Raw genomic sequence first — 26,243 nt, 5'->3', positions numbered from 1 at the left:
AAACTTGGTACGTGTGGAGGAAGAAAGAGTAGAAACAAAAAGAGAACAAAGAAAGAAAGAAATGCTCTGGTAGTTAGCCGAAAGGATACGGGAATGGGAATTGGAGGAGCGTGATAATTCATGAAAGGCAAATAGACACTAAACCAACTCATGCCCCTGATTCCAAACAAATATCCTAGGTGGGTGCTAGAGGAAGAAACTAAGGAAGAAGTCCGCTTGAGGACGTTATGCCTCCAACAATAGGGGGATAGATGACGTAATCTAAGAGAACAAGGGGACTGCTTCCGAATCCAAGAAGGTTTGATTGAACATACAATCGAAGGAATAGCCAATTTGGCTATCTCTGAGACACCAGGAAGAAAGGTAGGGTGCAGAAATCTTGAAACCCCTGCACATAGAGAGCATCAGTAGGAACAACACCCTAGCCTAGGAGAAGAAGATACTATTCGGACTAGCACCTAGGAATCTAGCCCATTAGGAGGGAGTTTCCCAACCAAAGGGAGTTTTCCATAAGGAGCGAGCGTCCTGATAGGAGGGAGAGTCCTAGCAGGAGAGAGTGTCCTGGTAGGAGGGAGCATCATGGAAGGAGGCAAAAATAGTAGAAGAATGACAATGGACAAACAAAAACTCCCTAGATTCATGCGGGATGGCTCGGAGGACCCTAGACATCATTGTAAAACATGCATAACCATATTGCAAGAAAATGGAGAGAATGATGCGAATGAATGACTAAAAGTATTTCCAACCACACTAAGAGGTATAGCCATTGACTGGCATATAGATTTGGATGTAGGCAAGAAGAATACATGGAACAATCTCTATCTAGCCTTAGAAGAAGTGTTCAGACTCCTTTGGGACGATGATGAAATAGTGACAGAGATCTATAATACAAGGCAAGGGAAGAATGAATCTGTTAGAGCATATAGTAGGAGGCTGAAGGAATTGATAGGAAAGCTTGACAACAAGCCTGTGGATGGATTGAAGAAAATGTGGTTTATTGAAGGGTTGATGCCGTCCCTAAGGAATAAGATGAAAATAGTTCCACCATCATCCTTTGTTGATGTGTGTACTCGTGTAATGGATATAGAAAGTGAGAACAAAACCTTTAAGGCCAAGAGGCATGGAAGCGAGAGTGAAAGCTCGAAAGAAAGAAAGGATGAATCCAATGCCATCCAAGCCTAATGAGATTAATGAAGGAGGTGGTAGGATGTAAGGAAGAGAAAAGAGAAGGGAGTGAACTATGGTGCACAGACTATGAACAGGAGTGCCATACAAAAGGAACATGCCCACAAAAAGCATTTTGTGAGATCTGTCAGGTGTTGGGAGACGTAATCAAAGACTACCCTTAGAATCTAAAATAATGAAATGTGCAAGTCTTCTTCACCCAGGGAGAACAATCCGCACCACCCTCCACCCCTCCACAAAATATGAATACAAAAGGCTCACCTGGAGGTTACAAAAATAACAGATGGGGGAATAATAATGACAACAATAAGAACACACCCCGAAGAGCAATCCAATATGATTCTAAGGGAAGACCTATGATCCAATCTAACTGGTGCAATGAATGGGGTCATTTTGGAAGAGATTGTCAAAATGGAGGAGGAAAGAACAGAGGAATGTTGTGTAAATGGTGTGGACTAGGCAATCATGAGGATGCGAATTGCCCCAGGCAAAAAGGGTGAACGCGTTGGATATTGTTGAACCAGAACAAGAAGTCCTTGCTATCACAAGAATGCGAGCCAGGAAACTTGCTTACCCAGATTCTGCTATGGAAAAGGAAAAACTTCATGAAGTAAGAAACGACATTCAAGACAACATGAGAGTAGAAGGGAAGGTAGGTACGATAAACTTTCTACCAACCGGCCTGTACGAAGCATCAATAAACAAGTTCTGGAGACCGCTATTCCCGTGAAAATTGCCGATCTCTTGGAAATACTACCTCAACTACGAGTAACATTAACACAAGGAATACGCACCAAAGGGATACCCCCTAAAGAGGAAAAGAAAGAAGAAAGCAGAAGTAGGAAAGGAGAACAACACCCTATTCACCATAGGGATAGGGAAGACACTGACAATGGTCAAGATGGAAATAATGGGGTATAAACTATCGAATAATATTATTGATGGAGGATTTGGCATGAATGTCTTATCTAAGGAAACATGGAAGGCAATAGGGAAACCCACACTTTAGCCACCCGCATTCCAACTGGTGGGTGTAGACCAACATGGAATCAAGGCAATAGGAACCTTGATGGGGCAAAAAATGGTAATTGATACACAACAATTATTCTTGGATTTGTGGTGATCACCCTTGAAAAGGAAGGGTATGATGCACTGTTGGGAAGAGGATGGCTAGTAACAACAAAGGGCACCCATAATTGAAAGAGAAATAACTTGTTCATAGAGGTAGATGACAAGAAGTACACAATAGACCTACAGAACTAGTCTAGGAGTCAGGACCTAGCATTGGATTTTCAGTTAGAGGGTGAAGATAGAGAATGGGTGGACCCAGATGGAGTACTTTGATTGGGGGAGTGCTCGGAAGATGAGACAAGCTCTCTTAATGGCCTATTTCACTGGCAAATAGGAGACTATGAAGTATTTGAGCTAGAATGCAATATGTTGCAAACCCAAGAAGCCAAACCAGAGGAAGGATATCTGGATGGCTATAAGGAATACTGGGAGGGTGCGGCTGTTATCAACAATAAACCAACACGTATATTTGAGGAGAAAGTAGAATACAAGGAGGCCAAGTTGCAGACTATAAACCTTGGTGAATAGGATCAACCCAAGGAGATTCTTATAGGGGACAATTAGGACCCAATTTTGAAGGTGACAGCTTTTAAAAATTTCCTAGAGTATAAGGATGTCTTTGCTTGGATGTATAGGGACTTGAAAGGAGTACCTCCAGAGTTGTGTGCCCATTGGATACCACTAGTACCAGAAGCAAGACTAATACACAAACGACCGTATTGAATGAATAAGAACTATGCAGCCAAAGTTCAAGAAGAAATCACAAAAATGCTCAAGGACGTTGTAATATTTGAAGTACAAACCACTGAATGGGTATCTCCTAGAGTCATCTCATTGAAGAAAGACGACAAGCAAATCTAGATATGTGTTGACTTTAGGTGCCTAAATGCTGTAACTATAAAATATCCTTTTCCAATTCCCTTCACGGATAGCATTGTGGAAGAGGTAGCCAAGGATGATAAGCTAAAGACTACATTTATTGTTGAAGATGGGGTGTATGCCTATAATAGAATGTTGTTTGCACTATGCAATTCATCAACCACGTTTCAAAGATTCATACTACATATCTTCGATAATATGTTGGTAGGGAGTTTCAAAGCCTTTTTGGACGATTGGTCCATCTACTGTGGGAAGGAGAATCACCTCAAAGTCATTTGTGAATGCATGGATCGATGCCAAAGAGCAAGGCTGGCCTTGAACCCAAAGAAATGCAGATATGTGGTCCCACAATGTAGACTTCTTGGTCATATAGTATGCAAGGAAGGATTGAAAACATATCGCAATAAGATCATGGTCATTTTAGATATGGAAGCTCCATTAGATGTAATTGGTGTCAAGTCCTTGGGACATTTAGGGTGCTACAAGAGGTTTATAAAAGGATTTGCTGAAGTATCTTTACCCTTAGAAAAACTAAGTAGGAAAGGAGAATGGTTTTGTTGGGGGCAGGAACAGGAAGAGGCTTTTCAGGAGCTAAAGAAGAGGCTGGTAGGTGCTCTAATTCTCATATACCCTGACTGGAGTAAAGGATTCCATGTCCACCTAGAGACTTCTAACTATGCAATAGGGGCCACTTTGGCGCAAATTGGGAAGGAAGGACTAAACCACCCATTGTACTTTGCGAGCAGGCTGCTGTAAAAAACAAAGCGGAACTATAGGACCATTGAAAGAGAGGCATTAGGTATGCTCTATGTAATAAATAAATTTAGACACTACTTACTAGCTAGTCTGTTTACATTTTTTGTTGACCATCGAGCATTGATCTATTTGGTAAACAAGCTTGTGATTCAAGGGAGAGTTAATAGATGGCTAATCCTTTTGCAATAATTTACTTTTAAGATCATAGTGCTACCAAGAAAAAGTCATGTAATTGCAAATTAGGTATCAAGAATTAAGTTAGGAGAAGCCTTTGGCAGTGGAGTGAGCGAAGATTTTCCTGATGCCCACTTATTTGAAATTGCCATACGACCCCAATGGTACAAAAAAATTGGACAATATTTGTCAATTGCTACCTTTCCAAGAGAGATGCTAGCAACGGAGAGGAGAAAGATCACACTCAAAAGATAGACATTCCAGTTGATCAAGGGATTATTGTACAAGATGGGACTAGATGGGATATTATGGAGATGTGTTATGGAGGAAGAAACTCTAGGAGTTCTGAGAGAATCCCATGAAGGGTTAGCAGGGAGCCACATGAGACCTGATGCGACAATGAGAAAGGTGTTGTTGGTTGGACTTTGGTGGCCTACACTGTATGCAGATTCTCGGGAATGGCTTTTGAGATGTGATATGTGCCAGAGAGCTGGCAAACCCTTGAAAAGAGATTTAATGCTATTGTTTCCATTACAACCACAAGAGTTGTTTGAACGTTAGGGATTGAACTTTGTAGGATCCTAGCTTGTAAGCAATAACCATAGATGCAAATACATAGTAGTGGCAACAAAATATCTCACCAAGCAGTCAGAGGCACGAGCACTACCGGACAATACAGCTCTTAGTACGAAAAAGTTTCTCTATGAGAAAATGGTAACAAGTTTCGGTATACCACTACATTTGACAAGTGATAGAGGGGTGCACTTCGAAAATTAGGCAATTAGAACTTTGACAAGTGAGTATAAAATTTTTCACCTTTTTTCCAGTTCGTACTATCCAAAGGAAATGGGCAAGCAGAATCTACAAATAAAATATTGGTTACAATTTTGTATGAAATCTGTGGAGTTGAACAAGGTGATTGAGAAGAAAGGTTGCTAACAACTCTCTGGGCATAGAGGACTACTTACAAGGCTACTATCGGGCACACCCCATTCCATATAATTTACAAGCAGAAGGCAGTAATGCCAATGGAACATATAGTACATAGTCTACGAATAACACTTCAACACAGGTTAGAAGACAAGGAAAGTCTAAAGGAAAGACTCCACACCAATAAAATTGGACATAAGGACACTTGCTCAATGGGCTATTGAAGTAGCATAGAGAAGGCGGAAATTCTGGCGTGAAAAGCACTTAAAAATGATGAACCTCAAACTAGGCCTATTGGTACTCAAGTATAACGGGAAAAAATGATAAAACCCAATAAATTTAAAATTTGGTGGCTGGGGTCGTATAGAATATTGGAGGTAAAAGAGAATGGGGCCTTAAAATTATCAACTTTGGATGATAAGCTAGTGAAAGATTTAGTTAATGGGTCCAAATTAAAGCCATATTAAGAAAGAAGGGAGTGCATGTTCACTTATTATATCAGCATAAAAGATGCCACCAAAATAAAAGAAGATATAATATCCAAAAGGAAAAGGAAATCAGGAGATCAAGACTGAGCATATAAAGCATACAACAAAGTAAGCACATTACTTTCTGAGCTTGAGCTTCGTAGGAAAGGAGAGATGGTGGTCATTTCCCTTGATAAAGACGGAAGCAGGTGTCAGACTTGTCTAAGCAAAAGCATACAAAGAAGCAAGAGAAGGCATACGGAGTGGGCCATACGCACGGCGAGGGAACACAAGCGTATGAGGAGGCAAGAGAAGTCGTACAGATAGGCAAGATACAGATAAGAGGCATCAAGGTTGAGGAAGACGTACATAGCCCAGAATGTACATAGCATAGAAGTCGTATGGATGAGGTCATATAAAGGGTGGAATTGGTAGCCATATGAGTTCCTGTACGGACAAGAGGCACCAAGTTGGAGGTTGTATTGGTGATGGGATTGGCAGCCATATTGGCAGTCATACGAGCAATATGTATGACTATTCCTCTCTTAGTACAAACAAGGAGATCATTTAGAAGTGCCGTACAAACATCTGTACGAGCAAGAATATTGGCAGTCGACCAGACCGTACAGGCAACTGAACGCACATGGGTCATACAAACAGGGGTTCACTAAAAAACCAATAAATTGGTCGTGGTACAGACATTGTTAGAAGGCCACGTGTCACATAATACTGTTACAAAAGGAAAGCACCAACCACCTAGAAAACGGAAATAGTTGGAGAACTAAAAGCAGTTGTGTACTTGCACATTATCCAACAATGGTTAAGACAAGCGTTGGGAACCCTAGTAGAGGAAAGATCATTGACTCTAAGAAAAAGAATCCAATCTTGCAAGAGAGGAAGGTGATGACAATGACAAGCAAGAGGAACAAAGGGAAAATGGCGGAAAAGACTACGATTGACAACATTACTTTTGAAAGTGTTATGGGAAGTGAGTGCCACACTTGGTGAGAGCATACAAAAGACACCCATCCCTTAAAACAGGCGCTACGAAAAGCACAGGTAGATAGAATAATTTTAATGCCCATCTTTGACATAAAATAATTTGAACCCATATTACAGAACATGGTGGCTGGCTATGATAAAAAAGCCATAAATCTGTGATCTAGTATTTTAAGCAAACTTTAACAATATCCTATACGGCCAAGGAAATAGTTAAGGTTTTTGGAATTGCCTGTCAAGGGCAAGAGCTAACAAAAGCCCTAATTACCTTGGAGGAAAAGAAGTGGTGGGGGTTATTGTGCAGAAATGATCTCACGAAGCAAGAATGGGAAGGCATTTTGAAGAACAGTAGGGGCCTCAAGAAAGTGTTCATAGCCAATAAAGAATGGCATTGCGTTGTCAATTTAGTCAAAAGAAAACTCAGCCGACAACCACACATCAAATATTGCTCTATGGATGTTACTTGTAGTTGAGGGATTGCATAGGGGACAAGTGTACAATTGGGGGCAATTCCTCTTTGAAAGACTGCAAGAATTCATGGAATTGAAGCATAAGGCATTTTACATGCCACATCATGCCATAGTGTTATTTCTGGAAACAGTTCATACTCAGTTTGGAGCCGAGCACAAAGGGACATTGTTTCCATCAAACAGAGTGAAACCCTACAAGCCGGCAATGACATATTGGGTGCACTTGGACACCTGCGGAGGAGGTGGAGAACTTTGGAAAAAGAAACAAAAACAGGTAGCGGTGTAGGTAGCATCTGTTGAGGATTCAAGTCAGGAGGAGATTGGAGAGGACGACTTTGAAGAGGGGGAGATTAGCACAGCCACATCTTCAAACTCCTAGGAGGTGGAGATTTGTTTGAGTCACTTGAAAGGCATGCTTGGGGATATCACATTCTTAGCACCAGGAGGAGGACCATTGTCCACAGAGGTACCTAAGTATGCCCAAATTCACTAACCTTACCTAAGCACGTAGAGGGATGGTACAGTAGCCAATAGGCATACAAATGAAGGTGTCCAAGGAGGTGCTCATATAGAGGAAGGAGCCCATGGAAGCCTTGGTACGTCATACTTTGGAGAAGGACAAGGTGAACGTGCAAAAGGGGGAAGGCAATCAACACCAACAACACATTTCACAATGGGGGGCCATGAGACTTTCCCTTCCTGTAGTAGCGCAATTGTTCCCATCAGATAAGAAACCACACACTAAGGTGATAGATCTTCGATGTCAAAAACAGTGTGCACACAAGGTGAGGTTGCAAACACCGTTGGGTATAGAAGTGGTCCATCCTGTTGCTTTGGTGGTGCAACCCACATGCCAAGTAGACATTCAGAAGAAAAAGTAGGGGGAAGACACAACAACTGTGGAGGATATGCCAATAGAGGATATAGTTTTGGAGGAGGCCAATAAACTGCTTGAGGAAGAAGGGATGGACTCTCCACCTTCCCCCACACCTTTGGAAATAGAGGATGAAGATCCCATAGAAATACAGATTGAGAGAGCGGGACGGGCTGAGACATCTTCCTTTGCAAACAAAGCTTCAATGTTCCTTAAAGAATTACAAGCTATGAAGAATTCCACCAAAGAAATGATCATGTAGGCTAGAAATCAAAATATGGGGACCATACTCAAAGTGGCTGAATCATTGGTAGCATTTATGCAATAAGGCTTTCATAAAGACTGGGAGTTGCTTCAATAGAGTGGATATGGACAAGAGGAAATAGCTACGGAATGGATAAAACGATACACTGTACCTCTAGCTTAGGAACAACAACCTCTCATACAGACACTTGCTGACATGGAAATTGCATTTCAGAGGACATACTTAGAGCTCCAACAAGGAAAGAACTTGGCACAACGGTTGGCTAAGGAATGGGAGATTGAAAAGGCTGATCTCAGAGAATAGTGGAAGGTAGAAAAGATAACCTTGGAAGGAAACTGGAACATAGAAAAGGCTGCCTTGGAAGACAGAATCACAGCAGCAAAAGCAAAGAAGATGGATGCTTTGCGAGTTTTACAGGGAGTTAGGGCTAAACAGAAACGGTTGAACGAGAACTACAATGATTCCATGGAACTCTGAGTACAAGGATGTTTTCCCAGCCCTCTTCTTGAACTCTGAGATTTTGTTCTAGTTTGTTGGGTAGTCGTCTAGAAGACAACTTCTATTCTGGTGGGGGGATAGATGTAGTATGTAATAAAGTAATATTGTAATTAGAACTAGTTAAGCTTGTGGGATTTGGATAGTTAGGAAGTGAGGGAATGCGTCGGTTGGTTTTCCCAACCAATCGACCCTTATATAAGAACTTTGGAATATTGATATTGTACTCATGTTTTTTGGTAATCAATAAAAGAAATAACATTTCTCGCCATTTGGTATTCTTTTGGTACTTCGGTACAAGTAATGAATGTTATGTTAGTACTATTGAGTCTATGTTGTATTACTCTGTGTATCTTGTGTGAATAACCATTCTACAAGTGCATACTCCTTTTTTTTGTATCCGTAACAGCTCAAAATACAGCCAATAATCTTATTTCAAAAATCAATTCTCACCTACAGAACAAGGATAACCATTTCTTTACAAGAACAACAATGAATTTCTGATTCGGTTATAGAAGAAAATATCAGCAAACTTTAGAAGGGTAAGAACTGAAATGCAGCTATCAAATTCCAATATTTACAGATAGCCTGAAACACTTTTGAAATCTGTATCAGAAAGAAAAATGAACTAGAGGAAAATAAATCTTCGTTAAATGCTTTTATTAAACCTGGTGTTGATACCATGTTAACGTTCAGCCTAGAAATAAATGAGAAACATCAATAAGGAAAACAAAACAGGTATAACATACACTAGATGATATTCTGGGAAAACCCTTCCAGTTGAAGGAAAAAATCTAACCACAGAGCAAAATATCACTTTTTTTATGCTAAAAATGTTCAAGTGTACAATGCTTTTTGCTTGAAGCGATATATATAGCAAATCGAGAGACTCTTCACTTTATAACCGAAGGTCCCTTTAACTTCCCAAAACATGACTCTTTGTATTTCCATATGCATGCCTCAATGCATGTCATAAGACACATGACTTTATATTTAATATTATCTCAATTATTATCAGATATCCTCTTCAGCTGAAGGTGACCATCATATTTCTCAAATACGAGAGATAAAGATCTCTATTGCAGTTACAATCTTCAACAGTGATGAGATTTAATAAGGAATTAGGATGAAGAATGTTAATTAGATAATGATAATTAATTAGGTAATTAAAGAACAATTTAATTAACAGAGGAAAAATTACTATTCAATGAACAATCACAAGTGTGGGACAATTTTAGGTGTCTACAGTGTACACTATCTTCTATATTTGTATTGTACTTCAATCTAGTCTAAAATAGAGAGAGAGAGAGAGATGTTTTGGTCATTGAAATATTGCCATGTATTTTATCTTTAACAAAATACGTATATGGAAACCTTCTTTCACTGAAGTGGTTTTTATGACCGAACTGGTACTTTTCAAATCAGGGCATGTACAATGTATCCTTATGGCTGAGACAGCATCACTAGCATCTTTAGCCGTTCTAGGAGGATGTATTCTCTCTTTAGGATTGATTGTTTAGGAAATTTCCTTTCTCTCTCAGATTTCTGGGAGTATGATGATGCCATTTTCTATTGCTTTGTAGGTTTGTCTTTGCCAAAGTCACTCTTTACATGTAGACCCTAAATATTTATTGTCGTCTTTGCGAAAGTCACCCTTTAAACATGGACACTTAAGATTTATTATTGTCTTTGCCAAATTCATCATTTTCACGTTGACTCTTAAGATTTATTATTTGCTACGATATTTGATCATATCACTATAGTTTCTCACTTCAATGTGTATGAAAATTAGATATTTTCACATTTTTTTATGTCTCTTTCGTGGTTTATTGTTTTGCTTCTGTATAAGAATATAATTGAAGTTTATTTCATTTTGTAGTTATCATAGGCTTATTGCTGTTGATAAATATCCTTTTAACTTCTGGTTCTAGATTTACATTATCTTTGTAAACACCATGCATTCTTTTCTTTTCTACAGCTGTCATCTCTACTTCTGAGATCCAATACTGTAGTTTGGTCATGTGTCAATGATCTGAACAAGTGAAATACAGTTTGAATTTTTCTTGATGTGATTAAAAACATGGTAGACCATAAAATTACCTCATTTTATTTGTAGAATACAAATAATTTATTCCAGATGAGAATCTTCCATTGATTTTCCATGTAGTATGTTTTTCCCCCTCTGATTATTTATAATTTGATGGTGGTTTGATTTAGACATTTGTTGGTACACCATTCTGGATGGCGCCAGAGGTTATTCAGAATTCAGATGGATACAATGAAAAGGTAAATCAACTATGCAATTCAGTGAGCTATATATAATGGGTTACTATGTCGCCATTGCTTCAATTTTAACTGGTTAAAATATTGACTGTGTTGGCATGATACAGGCAGACATATGGTCTTTGGGTATTACAACTATTGAGATGGCCAAGGGGGAGCCTCCCTTTGCAGATCTTCACCCAATGAGAGTTTTATTTCTTATTCCTAAGAATAGTCCCCCACAGGTATTTCTGCATTTGTTTCTAGTTGGTTTTTTATTATCACGTTAATGGCTTTGTAGCCTAGAAAAATGCTTCATACACTTTTTAATCTTAGGCAAATGCTTCCACTTAGAAAATTTTAACCAGTAATTTACCATGGGAATTTTTTTATTTCATGTGGATGAAGTCAATATTACTTTTTATTTCTATGAACAGCTTGAAGACCATTTTTCTCGTTCTTTGAAGGAGTTTGTTTCCCTCTGCCTCAAGAAGAATCCTACTGAGGTTGGTTTTTGAAATCTCATGTTGCCTTTTGTATTATTTGGCAAACTCTATTTTAATTTGGAATTTTATAGAGTTAAATGTTCTTCAAAATTTGTTCTGTTAGATATGTTGACAGTTAATGTGTGTTTACGACTTGACATTTCTTATCTGCTCTTTCTATAAATAAAAACTCCCATTTTGGAATAACAAACAGCTGCTGTTTTATATTTTGTTACAGATGCTCTGTATAGTTTCACATTTCTTCATGTCTGGTAGCATTTTCGCAATAAAATTTCAAAAGAGATAGTGCAGCTTGCTCATCTTTTATATGATTGCTACAGTCAGTGCACTGAGGCCTGGAATTTGAGTTTCAAAGACAAATATATCTGGTCAGCCATAAGATATAATATGGCTGTCAATGGGCATTGAAATTTAATTGTGAACAGGAAAGTCATATTACAAAGTTTAATAGTCTTGCCATTGTCCTCCTAAGTGTGTAAAACTTTTACATGAACTAGTTGCAAATTTTATTTAAATTATGTGTCGTGTTTCCAAAATAGGAATTATGTTTTTTAAACATTTATTAATACATATATGGGCACCTTAAGACCCTTGAGCAATGCAAACCTAAATTCCAAATGTATAATATTTCAGAAAAATTCTGTAAGTCCCACATCTTTGGTCCTCCAGCAACAAAATAAACAAATTTTTTGGTATTGTACTAAGATCTATAAAAATTTGATGAATACATTATCAGATATCACTTTGCACAGATATGTGCGTACAGAAATCTGAAAGGGAAATGGAACTAACCCATGTACATTTGGAAACAAATTATTGTAAAGAAATTTGGAAGAGAATGAGCTAACCTTTATAGAGCCTAAAACAGATAAGATGTAGATGTGAGAAGACAACTTGGTTGTTGAAAAGCTACTGTTCACTAGACATCTTGTTTGTCATATATTAAAATGCTTCTTTTGAAAAAATGGCTTATTGTTGAAAAGGTGTTTTTGGGAGTAGTGCAGATGTGGTCAGAAAAGATGATGCAGTGGAAATGGTTACTAATGTGCAAGATCGATTGCATCTGAGAAAGTAGAACAATGTTCCTGTGGTAGCTGAGGGAGCAAATAGTATCCCTTTGGGTGTTATAGGGTTTGGAGTCGAGTAGAACAACATTTCCAGGGAAGTCACCTCTTCAACGGAGAAGGAAAGATAAGGAAGGGGAGAAGCAATCCCAACTACAGATGCAATGCATTTGCAAAATCAGGATAGGAAGTGCTTCCCCCATAATAAGGTAATAGCAATAAGAGCCAAAGAATCACAGTCAACAAAAACTTACCTTAAGGTGACAATATTCTTCATGAAATGGTCAGGAATGTGGCAATGAGGGCACAAATTCAAAAGTGACAGTCAGAGAATTGAGTTTCACCTAATTTTTTACTGAGTTCTTTTGAAAAATAGTTTGCTGGCAAGGAGATTATGCTTTTTGAATTCTCGAATTTAAAGCGATCATGATGACAGTAGATGTTAACAGCCTTACATTCAATAAACACTCTTATATAAATCAATAGTACTTGCACTATTTTGAACACAAATATGAGATTGAAACCCACTACTGTTATTTCCATGAGCAGAGAGTACAATTAATATATATATATATATATAGGATATCTGATCTACAATAGAGGATTAAATCCATGTTCCAGGATGTGTTATTAGGGATTTCACTAGTCATATTGAAATAGCATGCAAACTAGATATAATGCCAGTTCCAGGACTCAGAAATGCACAAAGAATGGTACTATTGTGTTGAGAGATTGCAAGCAGCAAGTGATTTATCCAAGATAGCTTGATAAAGTGAAGAATGATTTCCACACACTCTTCAGTTATATGATGCACTGTTGTCAGCTAAACAGTGATAAATGAGAACACTCTATAGTTATAGAGAACTCCATGCACAGCAAGGAAAGTCAGCAATGAGAATCCTTCACTGATGGCAATAACATTGATCTGAGAATATTCCTTCATGTCCAATATTAACTTTCAGATGACAGAACCTTTGTACTTGGCTTCGAGAGCTCTAATCCAGTATCTCTGTCAAGAAGTAATGAAAATGGTAGGATTGAAGAGGAGACATTCCACTACCCACCAAGGGTGCATGGAGATCATGGGTACTGGTACTGCTACTATTATTTTTTCAAATTCAAAATAGGATATAGGGGTATGTAATGTCCTCTTTTTATGTTTCTCAGATACTACGTGGATCAATTCATTTATATGACTAAGGCTACTGAATTATGAATGCAGATCAATGAAATGTACATATGACTGGTCATTTCAAATGCTAAAATAGTTAAAATACACTAATGAGTTATGAAGTAAGTAAGGATGTAATGTGTGGGTGTAACGATATTGGAAGTGAACAATGTATTATGATGCAATAGTAGTATGCAATGAACAGTGAATTATGAAATGAAGATGGCAACTATAAATATATATACAACTTAGTTCGAACAGTACATATATATTTCAATATAGATGACTGGCTGTCTCTGATTTAGCAATATGAAATATGCACATAACCTGTGAGCCATCTCTAATAAACAATGTGATATATGTTGCAATTACAGGATGTTTAATTGGCAGATAATGCAGTCTCTGATGTTCTTCAATATGAATTGTGCAATCTTCTGTTCTCGAGCCGTCTCTGATATATCAAATATGAATATGCTCTGTATATGGTGACGTCTCTGATATGCTATATTAATGCTTGCACTTATGAAAGGTTACGATAGGAACCAAAATCTTTGCAAGGGGAGAATCCAAAAGGGGACTTGTTTTATAAAGTCAAATCTCACACTTCTCTCTTAGCTGATCGACTTTGATATTTATAAGTGTCAAGAGGCACGTTGAACTGCTGTCAACATTTGTTAATATTTACCACCATAAGTAATGGTAAACAAATATGATTGATTGGCTACCATGACCTGCCATATGATAAACAATAACAGTATGATTTTGAATTGTATGTAATGAATATAACAGTCGAGTACCGATCGAGGATAAGTAACTATTGTTGGATATTCTCATTACCCATAATAATCATTCAGGACTATTCATTCATGAGTATTATAAGTAATCATTAGATTAAGGTAAAATTTCAGTTAAAGGATCAGATTTTACAACAATTGGAGCATGATGATTTTTACTTAGAAATCAGTTTGGCACTTATTAAAGATCCACAGGACCCCAAGTATTTAGATTTTAACTTAGAGGAAGATGGATTGTTGAGATATCGCCACAGGATTTATGTACCCAATCATCTCGAGTTACGAAGATTAATTCTAGGGGAGTATCATTCAACGCCATATTTAGGACATCTAGGAGTAACGAAAATGTTATCTGACATAAAACCCTTATACTTTTGGAAGGGAAATGAAAAGAGAAATAATTGAGTAGTATGTTGCAAGTTGTTTAGAATGTTAGAGAGTGAAAGCGAAACATCAATGCCTAGCAAAACTTTTGCAACCAAATGAGATACTTGAATGGAAATGGCAAATAATATCCATGGATTTTGTATAGGGGTTGCCTATGATTTGGAATCGACATAACACTATTTTGGTCGTGGTTGATAGATTGACTAGGGTAACACATTTTATTCCAGGAAATTTATTTGATGGAGAACCCGAGATAGCCCATAAGTTCATAAAAGAAATTTTCAGATTACACGGGGTACTAGAGAAAATTATTTCAGATCGTGATACAAGAATAACTTGCAAATTTTGGCAGACACTATTTTCAGCCTTGGGCACTAAATTGAATATAAGTTCAGCTTATCATCCTGAAACAGATGGGCAGACAGAGCGAGTGAATCAAGTATTAGAGAATCTTCTAAGGGTTTATTGCATGGATCGACAGTATCAATGGGAAACGTATTTGCCTTTGGTTGAATTTGCATACAATAACTCATACCAGTCTTCAATTAAAATGGCACCTTTTGAAGCCTTGTATGGCCATAAGTGTAGAACCCCAGTAAGCTGGAATCAATTAGAAGACAGAGTCATAGTTGGGCCAGAAATGCTTCAAGAAATGGAAGAACAAATACTTTAGATCCGCCGGAGATTGAAGGAAGTTAACGATAGGGAAAAAAGTTATGCTTATGTGAAAAGAACACCCAGAGAATTTTCTGTAGGGGACAAAGTGTTATTAAGAGTTAAGCCTCAGAAGAGTACAATTAAGTTTGGCAAGAATGCTAAATTGGCTCCCAGATATGTAGGACCTTTCGAAGTTTTAGAGGTTATTAATCCAGTGGCCTATAGGATTGCTTTACCTCCAACCCTTGCTAGGATGCATAACGTCTTCCACGTGTCCTATCTTAAGAAGTTTGTTGGTCATCATGAGCATATGATTGATTGGAAACTATTGCAGGTACGAGAGCCAGGGGTGGTAGAGGTAAAGCCAACCAGAATACTCGAGGTGCGTAAGTTGCGCCTATGAAATCGAGAGATAACTAGAGTAAGGTCCAGTGGGACCAGTATACAGAAGATAATGCTACATGGGAGGACTCATGATATCTTTCAGAAATATCCCTATTTATTTTCAGAAACTGGAAACTAAATATTTCATTTCTTTTATTTTTTTATTTAAAAACAATTTGATATTATTTCATCGTGGACAATGAAAAACCTAAGGGGGTGGGTATGTTACATCCCAATATTTGCCCTAAAGATTTTAAAGCTAAATATAACCGTTGAACCAAAAATAATTTTTCATGTTCAAGTGAAATTAGTTCATGATAGCCGTTGTTTTACTATGGCAGTTATAGCCATTGTTCTACTTATTCATGTTCATGTATAATTGAAGCAGTTATTTTTAGTCGTTGCATCGATTTAATTATCCTATGAAGTAGAATAAGTTAAATTTAGCCGTTGTGTTCATGTGAAATGAAGTCAGTTAAATTTAACCGTTGTACATTTACGATGAATCAGTTAGTGTTTATTATAAAATTTCCTAACAATTTTATCTAACAAATTATAAATCATGAATTGATGTTTTGGCGAGAATGTTGTTTTAAAGGATGTAGGATGAAGACTGGAGAAAGAGGGGAAGCATTACGAAACGAGGTCATCGGAATGGGATGGACATAAGATCCAGTCATCAGGAATGACAAGTTTGACTTAAAAATCGCCTTGGCAAGTTTATTAAGACTCGACAACAAAATTTCTTAGTGGAATCCGCATCAGCTAAAATTAAAGTTAAAAAATTATATATATAAATAATAATTATAAACAAAATTCTTACCTTAATTTAAATTATCAATAATATTATCTTACATTATCTTACTCTCTTAGTTAAAATCATAAATATATAAACACAAGATGGCATCGTTACATTAAAATTCTAATCCAATAAGCCACCTTGTATTTACATATTTATAAACTTAATAAAGACAATAAAATAATATAAAATAATACTATTAATTTGACCTTTCATTTCCTCTTTCCTTCTTTTCCTTTTAATTCGTCTTCTTCCATATTCATTCTTTAAAAAAAATACAAACTAAGAAGGAATTCGTAATGTGTTCTTGTAACGGCAGGAAGTCATAAAGACAAGCTTAGTTTTATATATATTGCTTGTTCTTGTCATGTTTCATCATTCAGAACTGACTACCTTTCCTCACGTTTTTCCTTTTGAGAAATGCATATTCTAATCTGCTAAGGAGTTGTCTGTCATTGTATATCCTTCTTTTTATATTCTATCATCCTTTACATGCCCATGGAACTCTAAGAAGGACGTGTAAAGCTCGGGAATATCAATCACTGCAAACCTTTGTCATGTAAGAGACAGAATGCTACTTTATTTCTTTTCCTCTATTCTTATCAATGTTGAGTCAAATTTGTCTTTTTAAATTGTGCCTTCCAATAATGAGTCAAGTCGTATATCTTATGTCAACATATCTTTGAGCAGTCATTTTTTTCCCTCGAAGTTTATGCTTTTATTTTAACCACGTGAATAGTAACAGGTCAAGCCTTAGATAAATACAAACGTATACTCAGTCCAGTCACATGATTAGATAAAGCTTGTCAAATGATTAAGAATAAAGTCTGTAGATACAACTTAAACTCCTCTTTTAATCTCTGGTTAAGGGTTTTTAATAATTGAGATAGTATCAAGAAATACCACCGGCCAATGCCAAAAAAGTGATTAAGGTGCCAGCTTTGCAAATGAGGATAAAAGAACAAGCACCAGTGAGTCACTAGCTGATGGCCCGAATTGTGGTGTTAAGATGTTGATAAACCTATTAGAAGAAAAAACAAGGATATAGTTAGTAATTAAAATTTACTCAAATAAATTTAATGCATTTATTTTAGCTCATGCAATTCCACTTTGAAAATTAATTGTTGAGCTGAGTGGTGGAGATCGGGTTATAAAAACCCGTCTTTGAAATCCCTGGCTAGGGCGATAATAGGCAAACTTGCGACAACAAAAAGATCGCGTTGTTGTCCTAATGCTTCGGTTATTCAATTGAATAGCTGTTGGGATCTCAACCCACCTGAGTACTCCGATGACTGGATCAATGAACATCCCAAGCCCGACCTCAGGGTAGGGAGGGCCGTTCTATTTAATTAGAACCTGTGAGGATAAGTAAAAAGGTCCACGGTTGGGAGGTTATGCCTATGATAATGCTTCTCCTCTCACCAAAGTCAAAGCTTGGACAATTAATTGAAAAAGTCTCTTAAGTAAATCAATATGTTTCTTTTTCTTTTAAGTTAGTATTCTTCCTTTTTCAGCTGAAAGATTTTTCTTTGGAAAAGATAGTTGTTAGCATGTTTAGTGCATCTTTTCATTGCAGCATTTTAGGTCTAGAATTAGATTTCAGTAATAGAATTAAATTTATTTTTAGTAATTCGGTTAGATTTAATTTCAGAATTTAGTTTAGTATTAATCTCAGCAATTAGTCTAGATTTTAATTTGATCGAATATGATATGAAATGGAAACTCAGTAATGTGAGAAATGAATTTCAAATCAGTTAGATAAATGATGAAAGTAGTTGTAGAAAAACTTGATGTTACAATGTTAGAGGATCTTGGTAAACTCCTTTGGATAAAAACAATTATAGAGCAAGGAGTGTATGCAAATTCATATATAATCATACATGGGTCCTCAGCCTTATGAGGAAATACATAGAACAAAATGAGTTGTCTCATTCAGGGGTCACTAGATTTGCAACCAATTTTCTCACATTGCAATCTTTGCTTGATTCAAAGAGAGGTTTGAGACACATGTTTGTAAGTGAGGAGTGAATTGCATCATCATATGCAAAGACCACTACAGAAACTGATACAATTGATCGCCTTTTTTATGAGGCTTCCTTTTGAACATGAATCGCTGAGATTGTGAAGGTAATTTTTCTTTTTGTCCTCATTTCAACTTTTTTGTTTATGAAATTATGTTATAAATTATTGTTCATTTTTTAAAGAAAAAGCTTAAAGCTGATTGTTTCTCTTTCAACTTTCATAATGATTGTAGTTCATAAAGTTGCTCGTTGTTCTCCTATGAATTGTTGATGGAGAGAATCCCTCAATGAGCTACATTTATGAGGGTGTGGATAGGGTGAAGGAGGCCATTCACTGTTTTTTTGTAGGGAATCAAGATAGGTATGGGCCTATATGGGATGTCATTGATAGAGGTTGGCACAATCTACATCATAGGCCTACACATGCAGCAACCTACTTCCTTAATCTAGCATACCAATTCAACCCACAGTTCAAGGTTGATGATGAAGTGTGGGTTGGCCTCTATGATGTTGTAGAGAGAATGTCACATGATTGTAGTTCGTGAGATTGAGTTGTTTAAGAAAGCTCAAGGAGACTTATTTGCACAGGAGTTGTGCAAGAAAAATAGGTCAGAATTGATGCCTGGTAAAAATCTATGATTCTGCATTCTAATTTCTAATTCTATTACCATTTTAATTTGATAAAGTCAAATTTATTTAATTGATTTAAATTTTTCTTGTTTTAGCTGCATGGTGGGAGATGTTTAGCACTAAGGTACCAAATTTATAGAGCATTGCGATTCGCATCTTGAGCCAGCCATCTAGTGCATCAGGATACGAACGTAATTAGAGTCTATTCAAGCATATACACTCGGAGAAGCGCAATAAGTTGGTAGTGCAAAAATTGAATGATCTTGCCTTTGTTCACTACAACCTTCACCTTCATCATAGACAAATCTTGAGGATCGATGCATCACCAATTGTATTAGAGAATGTTGATTCACATGCAGAGTGGAACACAAAGATTGCTGATCCTGTCTTCAGTGAGGCTGATGCAGTAGTGATGGTAGTCGAGGAGGCTAGAGTGCAAGGAGACAGAGTGCAGGACCTGAGGCTAGGAGTGATGGATATGAGTTTGATGATGAGGATTAAGAGGGTGAGGGTGAGGGTGAGGATGAGGATGAGGGTGAGTTTCGGCCTCAGATAGAGGGAGAGAGGATGGCTGTATAGTCTTCCATGACTTAGGCGTAGGAGGACATTGGCCACTATGAGCCTTAGTCTTCTACTGTTCTACACTATAGTTGTTAGTTTGATATATGTTTTGAAGTTTTGATACCATGGATTTCGTAATTTATGAATATTGTAGATATTTGACATTGCAGTGACACTACGTTTATTACTTTATATTGTGTTATTTATTTTTTTCCTTTAGAAATTCGTTTTTATACTTATGTGATCTATGCAAAATTGTGTATGTGTATTAAGTAGCTTCTATTTATCTGAATTATTGTGTATTTGATGTTAATTGACTAAAAGATGCATGAAAAAATCTTAAAATTCTCAAAAATCTTTGAATTTCATGGGTTTTTCAATTTTCCGAGTCCTTGTTGAGTCTAGTCGCCAAGTTCGTGTCTGAGTGGATTTTGACTTTTCGAGCTAGAGGCGAGTCTGAGTCTTGTAACAATGGTCCATGATGCTTATGCTTGATGAGCACGAGTACTTGCTTGCCATGAAAGGGAGTTTGGACAATAAAAATTACTAGGAATATTTGTGGTAGAAGATCATTACTAGAATTTGCTAATACATTTTGTAGTATGACTTTTTATTTGGAGGGAACAAAATTGGAAAATGTTTTAAAACTGTTTAGAGAATAAAAATAGATTTGTCATGGAAATGGCAAGAGTTACACTGTTAACAAGTCCCTTGTGAATTGTGGATATGTATTTACTATTTAGCACTAGAGTGATGGATAAAGACTCTAAACTTTGAGTATTTTTTGTATGATCAGCCCCCAATTATTCATTTGTTGACTTTGTATTTCTTCTGACTTTGAAGATTGAAGGGTGAATGGGGAATGGGATCATGGATGATTGTACAAGGTAGTTTGATTGACTATGGGTGAATTTCTTTAACTTAGTGAGCCTTGGGAAAACTAATAGCTATGTGAAATATACACAATAGATATTTACCTGATTTCTTTCTCAAAATAATATTTAGAACATAAACATATGAAGTTGCATTACAAACCAATAATACAAAATCTTAGATTCTCATAAAATACCTTGAAATATGCTATTGCATTATACATCAGTAATACAATAGCCAAAATTCAAAAGTCCAATCTTAAACATAGTTTTACAGTCAAATTGGAATACTAAGAAAGAACTTGTAAGCACACAGTAGACACCTGATGTGACGTCTCCACAGACAATGGGTTTGCATCCATTGTCTATCAGCACGAAAGTTGACATCCTCATGCTGGATTAAAGTTGAAGCTTTATGAGTAACTCCCGCAATAGAGAAATTGAACTCTGAATCATAAACCAATCATGATCCGAATGAATGAGTCTGTCTCCTTTTAATCCTCAAAGCTGTGACTCTTCGACTTCCTTCCTGTCCTTTCATCTTATCCCTGCTTGTCACCTTTAGCCCACTTTATAATATTAAATTGACCTTTTTAAATTTTAATTCACACTCTCATAGTCAATTTTAATATTATATGAATTTGTCTTTAAATTTCCTAATGTCCTAAAAAGGGACATTACACTATACTAGTTTGTTTTTTTCCTACAAGAAGTTGTCCATCTTATGCATGAAAAATTTCAGTCTAAACTGCTTGATAAGCATATTCTGTCCTGCATAGTGTTTCTATCTCTGTGTGACCTTAACTTTGTAAAATGCTTATATTGAGATCAATAAATAATGCCTTTCTTAGGCCTTTTGAGTTTGATTGCAGGCTTCAAGTCTCTCCATGCACTCCTAAGTTTTTTATTTTATTTATTTATTATTGTAAAGCCTGCTTATATGATATGATTTGTTTCTGATAGGCTTGCGGTCATGTTTACGTTTCACAATATAATATACCAACTTGGCAACATGGCATCTTACTTTTGTGCATTATGATTACATGTATTGGATGTAAGCACTGCTTGTTTCTCTTTCCTACTAACACAATTTTTTATTTTAGTTTCTGCAAACTAATGTTTTTATAAGCAAGAGTTTTAATTTATCTTATTGAATGTTTGTAGTTTCTATCATAAAGTGACGGTAGAATCTCTTTATATAAATCTATTGATGCATGCAAGAAAATATGAGGGCTAGTGGATACCAAACAAGTACCAGTATACCAAAGTGGAGGGCTGGTGGATACTACATCAATCCCTTCTTACAACTGTTAATAAGTCACAAAAACTGAAAGTATATTTTGAATAAGTTTCAACTTTCAACTGTAAGTTAGGTACATTTGTTTCTTAGAGTTGTCATAATTTAGGTGAACTGGAAACCTTGATTTATTTGGTCATGAGATCAAAACCCATGTAGTATAAGATCTGAAAATATATAAGACAAAGTTCTATAATTCCACTGCTACAGCAAGGTGGGTTTCATATCACAAATTGTTATGGTAGATAGGCTTTGACATAAAAAATCACCCTTGACATCACATTATATAATCTACCTATAGAAGTTCTCAATTGTGTATCCCTCAAATGTTATACTTATATTTATTTTCTATCAAACAGAGGCCCAGTGCAAAAGATCTACTAAAACTTCGTCTTATCAAGAATGCTAGGAAAAGCCCGAGGCTTCTCGAAAGAATAAGGTGTGTATGTTGGTTAGATTTTGAACTGTGAAGGATTGCTAGTTCCTCACACACAATGGATATCAATTACGTCGTTGTTGATTATTGGCGATTTCTAGATTAGGCATGTACTAGGTTTGAAATGTTTCTATCAAAATGCCAATTACAATATGTTGAGATTCAAGGTTTGCTGAGAATTAGTAGTTTGTTTAAGTCATTTGCCAGAAATACTTTACCTATAATTACTGAATCTGAATTTTCAGAGAGCGCCCAAAGGTCCAGATTAGAAAAAGTAAAGACATACAGAGGTTTGATCAAAGTTATATGGAAAATTCTACTGAAAATCTGAAACTGCCCAAAGTATTAAGAGACGATGAATCTATTCTTTTCAGGTGCTCCAGCTATCCCTGCCTGATATATATTTTTTGTCAAAATCTAGAGATTGAGATGTGTTAACTTCATATTTAACCTTTTGTAGTAGTGGAAAAAGTGGAAGAAATGCTAGTTGGGATTTTGGTACAGCTGTTCCTCAGAGCACGGGGACAGTTCGTAGTGCAGTGAAATCAACTCAACTTGTGGGAAATAAAGAAAGAAAGGCAGATGGAATTTCCAATCAAAATGTTGTAAAGGGTGCATTTGATAGAGAAAATGAGTGGAATAATTTCTCTAGTTCTTTTAATGCATCGCGAGGAACATCTACTAGTATTGATCCTTCTGAAAACTCCTATGGGATTACAGAAGAGAGAAGAGAAAATTTCTCTTTAGAAGACGTAAGAGATCTTATGTGTTTTTGCTGTAGTTAGAAATTTCTGTTTGTGTTAGTCGTAGACATATTGATTAACATTTTTAGGAGCTCAATATCTTTATGTTCAGGGGAAGCTATCTATTAGCAGTTCTGGAACTCTGGTGGGTGCCCATTTTCAGAGACAAGGCCAAGCCAATTCTGGTTTCACTGATAGGAGTTTTTCACAGGTATGCATGTCATCCAGCATAGTCTTATACATATGGGACTCCTTTTTATTACCTTTCTTTATATATATGCCCATTTTCTTGAGTTGATATCAATTTGGTTGCGCAGTTTAGCAGCAGAGATACATCTAGTGAAGATGTGTCCACTAGTGGTACAATTGTTGTTCGGAATAAAATTGATGAGTCAGAAACTATTGTCCAAAATCCTAGATCTAGACTGGGGAATCAAGAAAAGGCTTCAAATATTTCGCGTGAAGATAGTGCCACTAATCTTGCTGCAGTAAGGCTCTCGATTTCTGATCTCTTTGAAAATTGGTAGATAATGTTCTTCATTTAACTATACATTGACAGAGGCCTCTATTTGTTAGGCAAAGGCTGCATTGCAGGCTGGACAAAAAAGAGGAACTCCTAGAGAAAAGAATGCTTTATCGAAGGTCTACATGGAAGGACAGGAGTCAAAATCTATAGAAAGATCAGCTAGTACATCTTCTATGAGGTATTTCCGCTTTACCCCATAAATCTATGTCATATAGAGGTTACGTTTATTTCTGTACTTTGCTGCTGTTATTTTCTTAAGTGAGATGGTTTTACCTGTACGAAGTTAAAATATTGGACGTCAAAGTTCTGTATGGTGCATGCAACTGATCTGAACAATCTTGTCATTTATAGGGATATGCGCGACGTTTGGGATGTACCAAAATCGACTTCAAAATCTACAGGAAGGCGAGTGAGTGAGGATGAGGATGGTGCTCGGTCTGCTGCAGCTGCATCATCTCCTGCACTATCCATGTTGCTAATTCCTGCATTGAAAGAGGTGGATAAATACATTAATTCTAACGAACATTCATATTATTGGTCCCACGTGCTATCTTGATATAGAAGGTAGTTTAATCTGTTATCTAATTATGTCAGAATGATCGGAGTGTCTAGGAGATGCTTTATTTCTTGCTTGATTATAACTGAATAGGTTCTTATAAGTAAGCCCTAATTATGGCCCATTCTAATTGCTTAAAGTCGGAAATAAATATGGGTATTTCCCTGTTTTCTTGTATAATTAAATAATTATGCCATTTCGCTTTCCTGTTAAAAATTGTGTTATTGCATCTAAACTATAACTGCTGGGTTATATCTGTTGCAGTGAAGTTAGCTGAATAATTGTGGGTCTACTTTAACGTAATATGGCTATGGGAATTGGGATCACGGTAGTTGTTAGACAAACAAAGAGAGTTCATCTAATTAGTGACCTATTTCTGTTGGCACTTGCAAAGTTTTAGCTTCCTCTTTCCTTACCAACTTGATTTGGTTAAGCTTCACAACCATGGTTAGAGCGAGGAAGGAAGCTTTAATTTATTTAAAAAGACTTTTGGTGAACATGATTGTCAAATGCTTGTCTAGGGGTAATCCAACACGGAGTTGACACTTTACATGAGATATTAAATATGCTTACACAATAGTCAATCAATGATAAATTTTGAGCAACATAGTTTGCAGACTAGTGTAAAGTTTTCAATACACAATTTGAACAAAAGACTTTGTTTACCCCCTAAGGGGAATATGGTTTTACACACGGAGTAAACAGGTAGATTCAAGCAGAACATGAATAACAAAATGATTTAGAATAAACATAGTGCACACAGTATTGGCAGAATCATATACTTTTATTCCATGTAATGTCTGTAGCGAAAAGTAACATATTCTCAGTGCCAGTTTACATATATAAAGCATCTGACAATTGGTTGAGCATACCGTGCCATTTATAATTACATTCCATGAATTCTTAATATCTAAACTATGGCTAACATCAGCTCCCCCAAAAAGAAGTCGCCTTCTAGACGATAAAAAGAATGGCTGATGTATCATCAATCAAAATTACTAAGAAGAATGATGAGAAAACATCCCTAGAGTGGTGGAGGAGGTTGGTCGCGGGAGCTTCTACTAGAAGAGCTCGGGATCTCACTTAGCATTATCTTTGTTTCCCTAGCCACCTTCATCAGCTTGAGTGCATCCATCAAATCTTTCTTTGTATGCTCTAGTTCCACTATGGTGGCTAGCACTTGCTCCTCCTTCCAAGCTAGTTCGTTCTCCAAAGAAGTGGTAGCTTTGTGCTGCTCTACCATTCTCACATGCAAGGCTGCATCTTGGCCTAGCGCCAGATAACTCTCTTCTTTTACCTTTCGTGCAGATTTGGTCACCTTATGGAGCGAAAGGAATATCTCATAGAATGCTTGTTGAATGTTGTGTAGGATGCTCATCATATTTGTCTACCCCTCTAGGATATGTGGTCTAGCCCACTCCATTATCTCTGCAGTCTGTGGTGTGGGGCCATCCTCAAGCTGTAAGCTACTCCACAAAGTCTCGCTTGCTACCCCCCTGCATGTATCCAATCACCCTTACTTGAGTGCTCCCTTCCTCTATCTCAATAACCTTCCCTTGTATGACTTGTGGCACCTCCTCTGGTTGTTTTTTCTCATTAGTGTGCTGCACCATAAACAATGTTGGTGATGGTGGTGGAATGTGACACATCCCCATCACAAACCTCGCCAATTGACTATCTATCTCAGTCTCCTCATCCATCCCCTAAGGCCACTCTACTATGTCCCTGTTTGGAATGTATCCGCCCTCTACATTGTTGTATCATAATGTATTAGTGTGGTGTCACCCTCTTCTCTCTTTGTCTACTCTGTCCACCTTGGTACTCGAAAATTTAGTCATAGGGCCGTACCTCCATTGTAGGGTCCGCAATTGTAGTTGTTGGGGTGATATCTCCAATAGCAGGTGCTAGCACCAATTCTATCGAAGTGGCCTACTCAATTCTTGGTGAAGTCGCAAGGCAAAGAGTAGTGGGCCCCACCCTATGTGCCCTCAATTCGACCACCCTATGCGTAT

At 37.0% G+C, this 26,243-nt stretch overlaps 1 protein-coding gene and 1 pseudogene across 3 annotated transcripts in view; both read left to right on the top strand.

Moving 5' to 3' along the window:
- Window positions 1-26,243, top strand: part of LOC149542930 (uncharacterized) — a 223,123-nt gene that overhangs the window by 178,013 nt on the left and 18,867 nt on the right. For 2 of the 3 annotated variants that reach the window (XM_089797846.1, XM_089797847.1), the window contains exons 8-17: window positions 10,783-10,851; window positions 10,956-11,072; window positions 11,265-11,333; window positions 22,330-22,409; window positions 22,652-22,780; window positions 22,867-23,158; window positions 23,262-23,360; window positions 23,467-23,637; window positions 23,726-23,853; window positions 24,027-24,171. In XM_089797846.1, coding sequence (XP_089653972.1) covers window positions 10,783-10,851; window positions 10,956-11,072; window positions 11,265-11,333; window positions 22,330-22,409; window positions 22,652-22,780; window positions 22,867-23,158; window positions 23,262-23,360; window positions 23,467-23,637; window positions 23,726-23,853; window positions 24,027-24,171 — 1,299 coding nt within the window. The remainder of the gene's footprint in view (window positions 1-10,782; window positions 10,852-10,955; window positions 11,073-11,264; window positions 11,334-22,329; window positions 22,410-22,651; window positions 22,781-22,866; window positions 23,159-23,261; window positions 23,361-23,466; window positions 23,638-23,725; window positions 23,854-24,026; window positions 24,172-26,243) is intronic. The other variant, XM_089797848.1, reaches the window with a different exon arrangement.
- Window positions 5,618-5,684, top strand: LOC149542931 (U6atac minor spliceosomal RNA; annotated as a pseudogene).

The sequence above is a fragment of the Cupressus sempervirens genome, chromosome 8 (assembly GCF_028749045.1).
Source record: "Cupressus sempervirens isolate cs-2001-9-10 chromosome 8, ASM2874904v1, whole genome shotgun sequence".
Lineage (NCBI taxonomy): Eukaryota > Viridiplantae > Streptophyta > Pinopsida > Cupressales > Cupressaceae > Cupressus > Cupressus sempervirens.
This window is presented reverse-complemented; position numbering and strand designations above follow the sequence as displayed.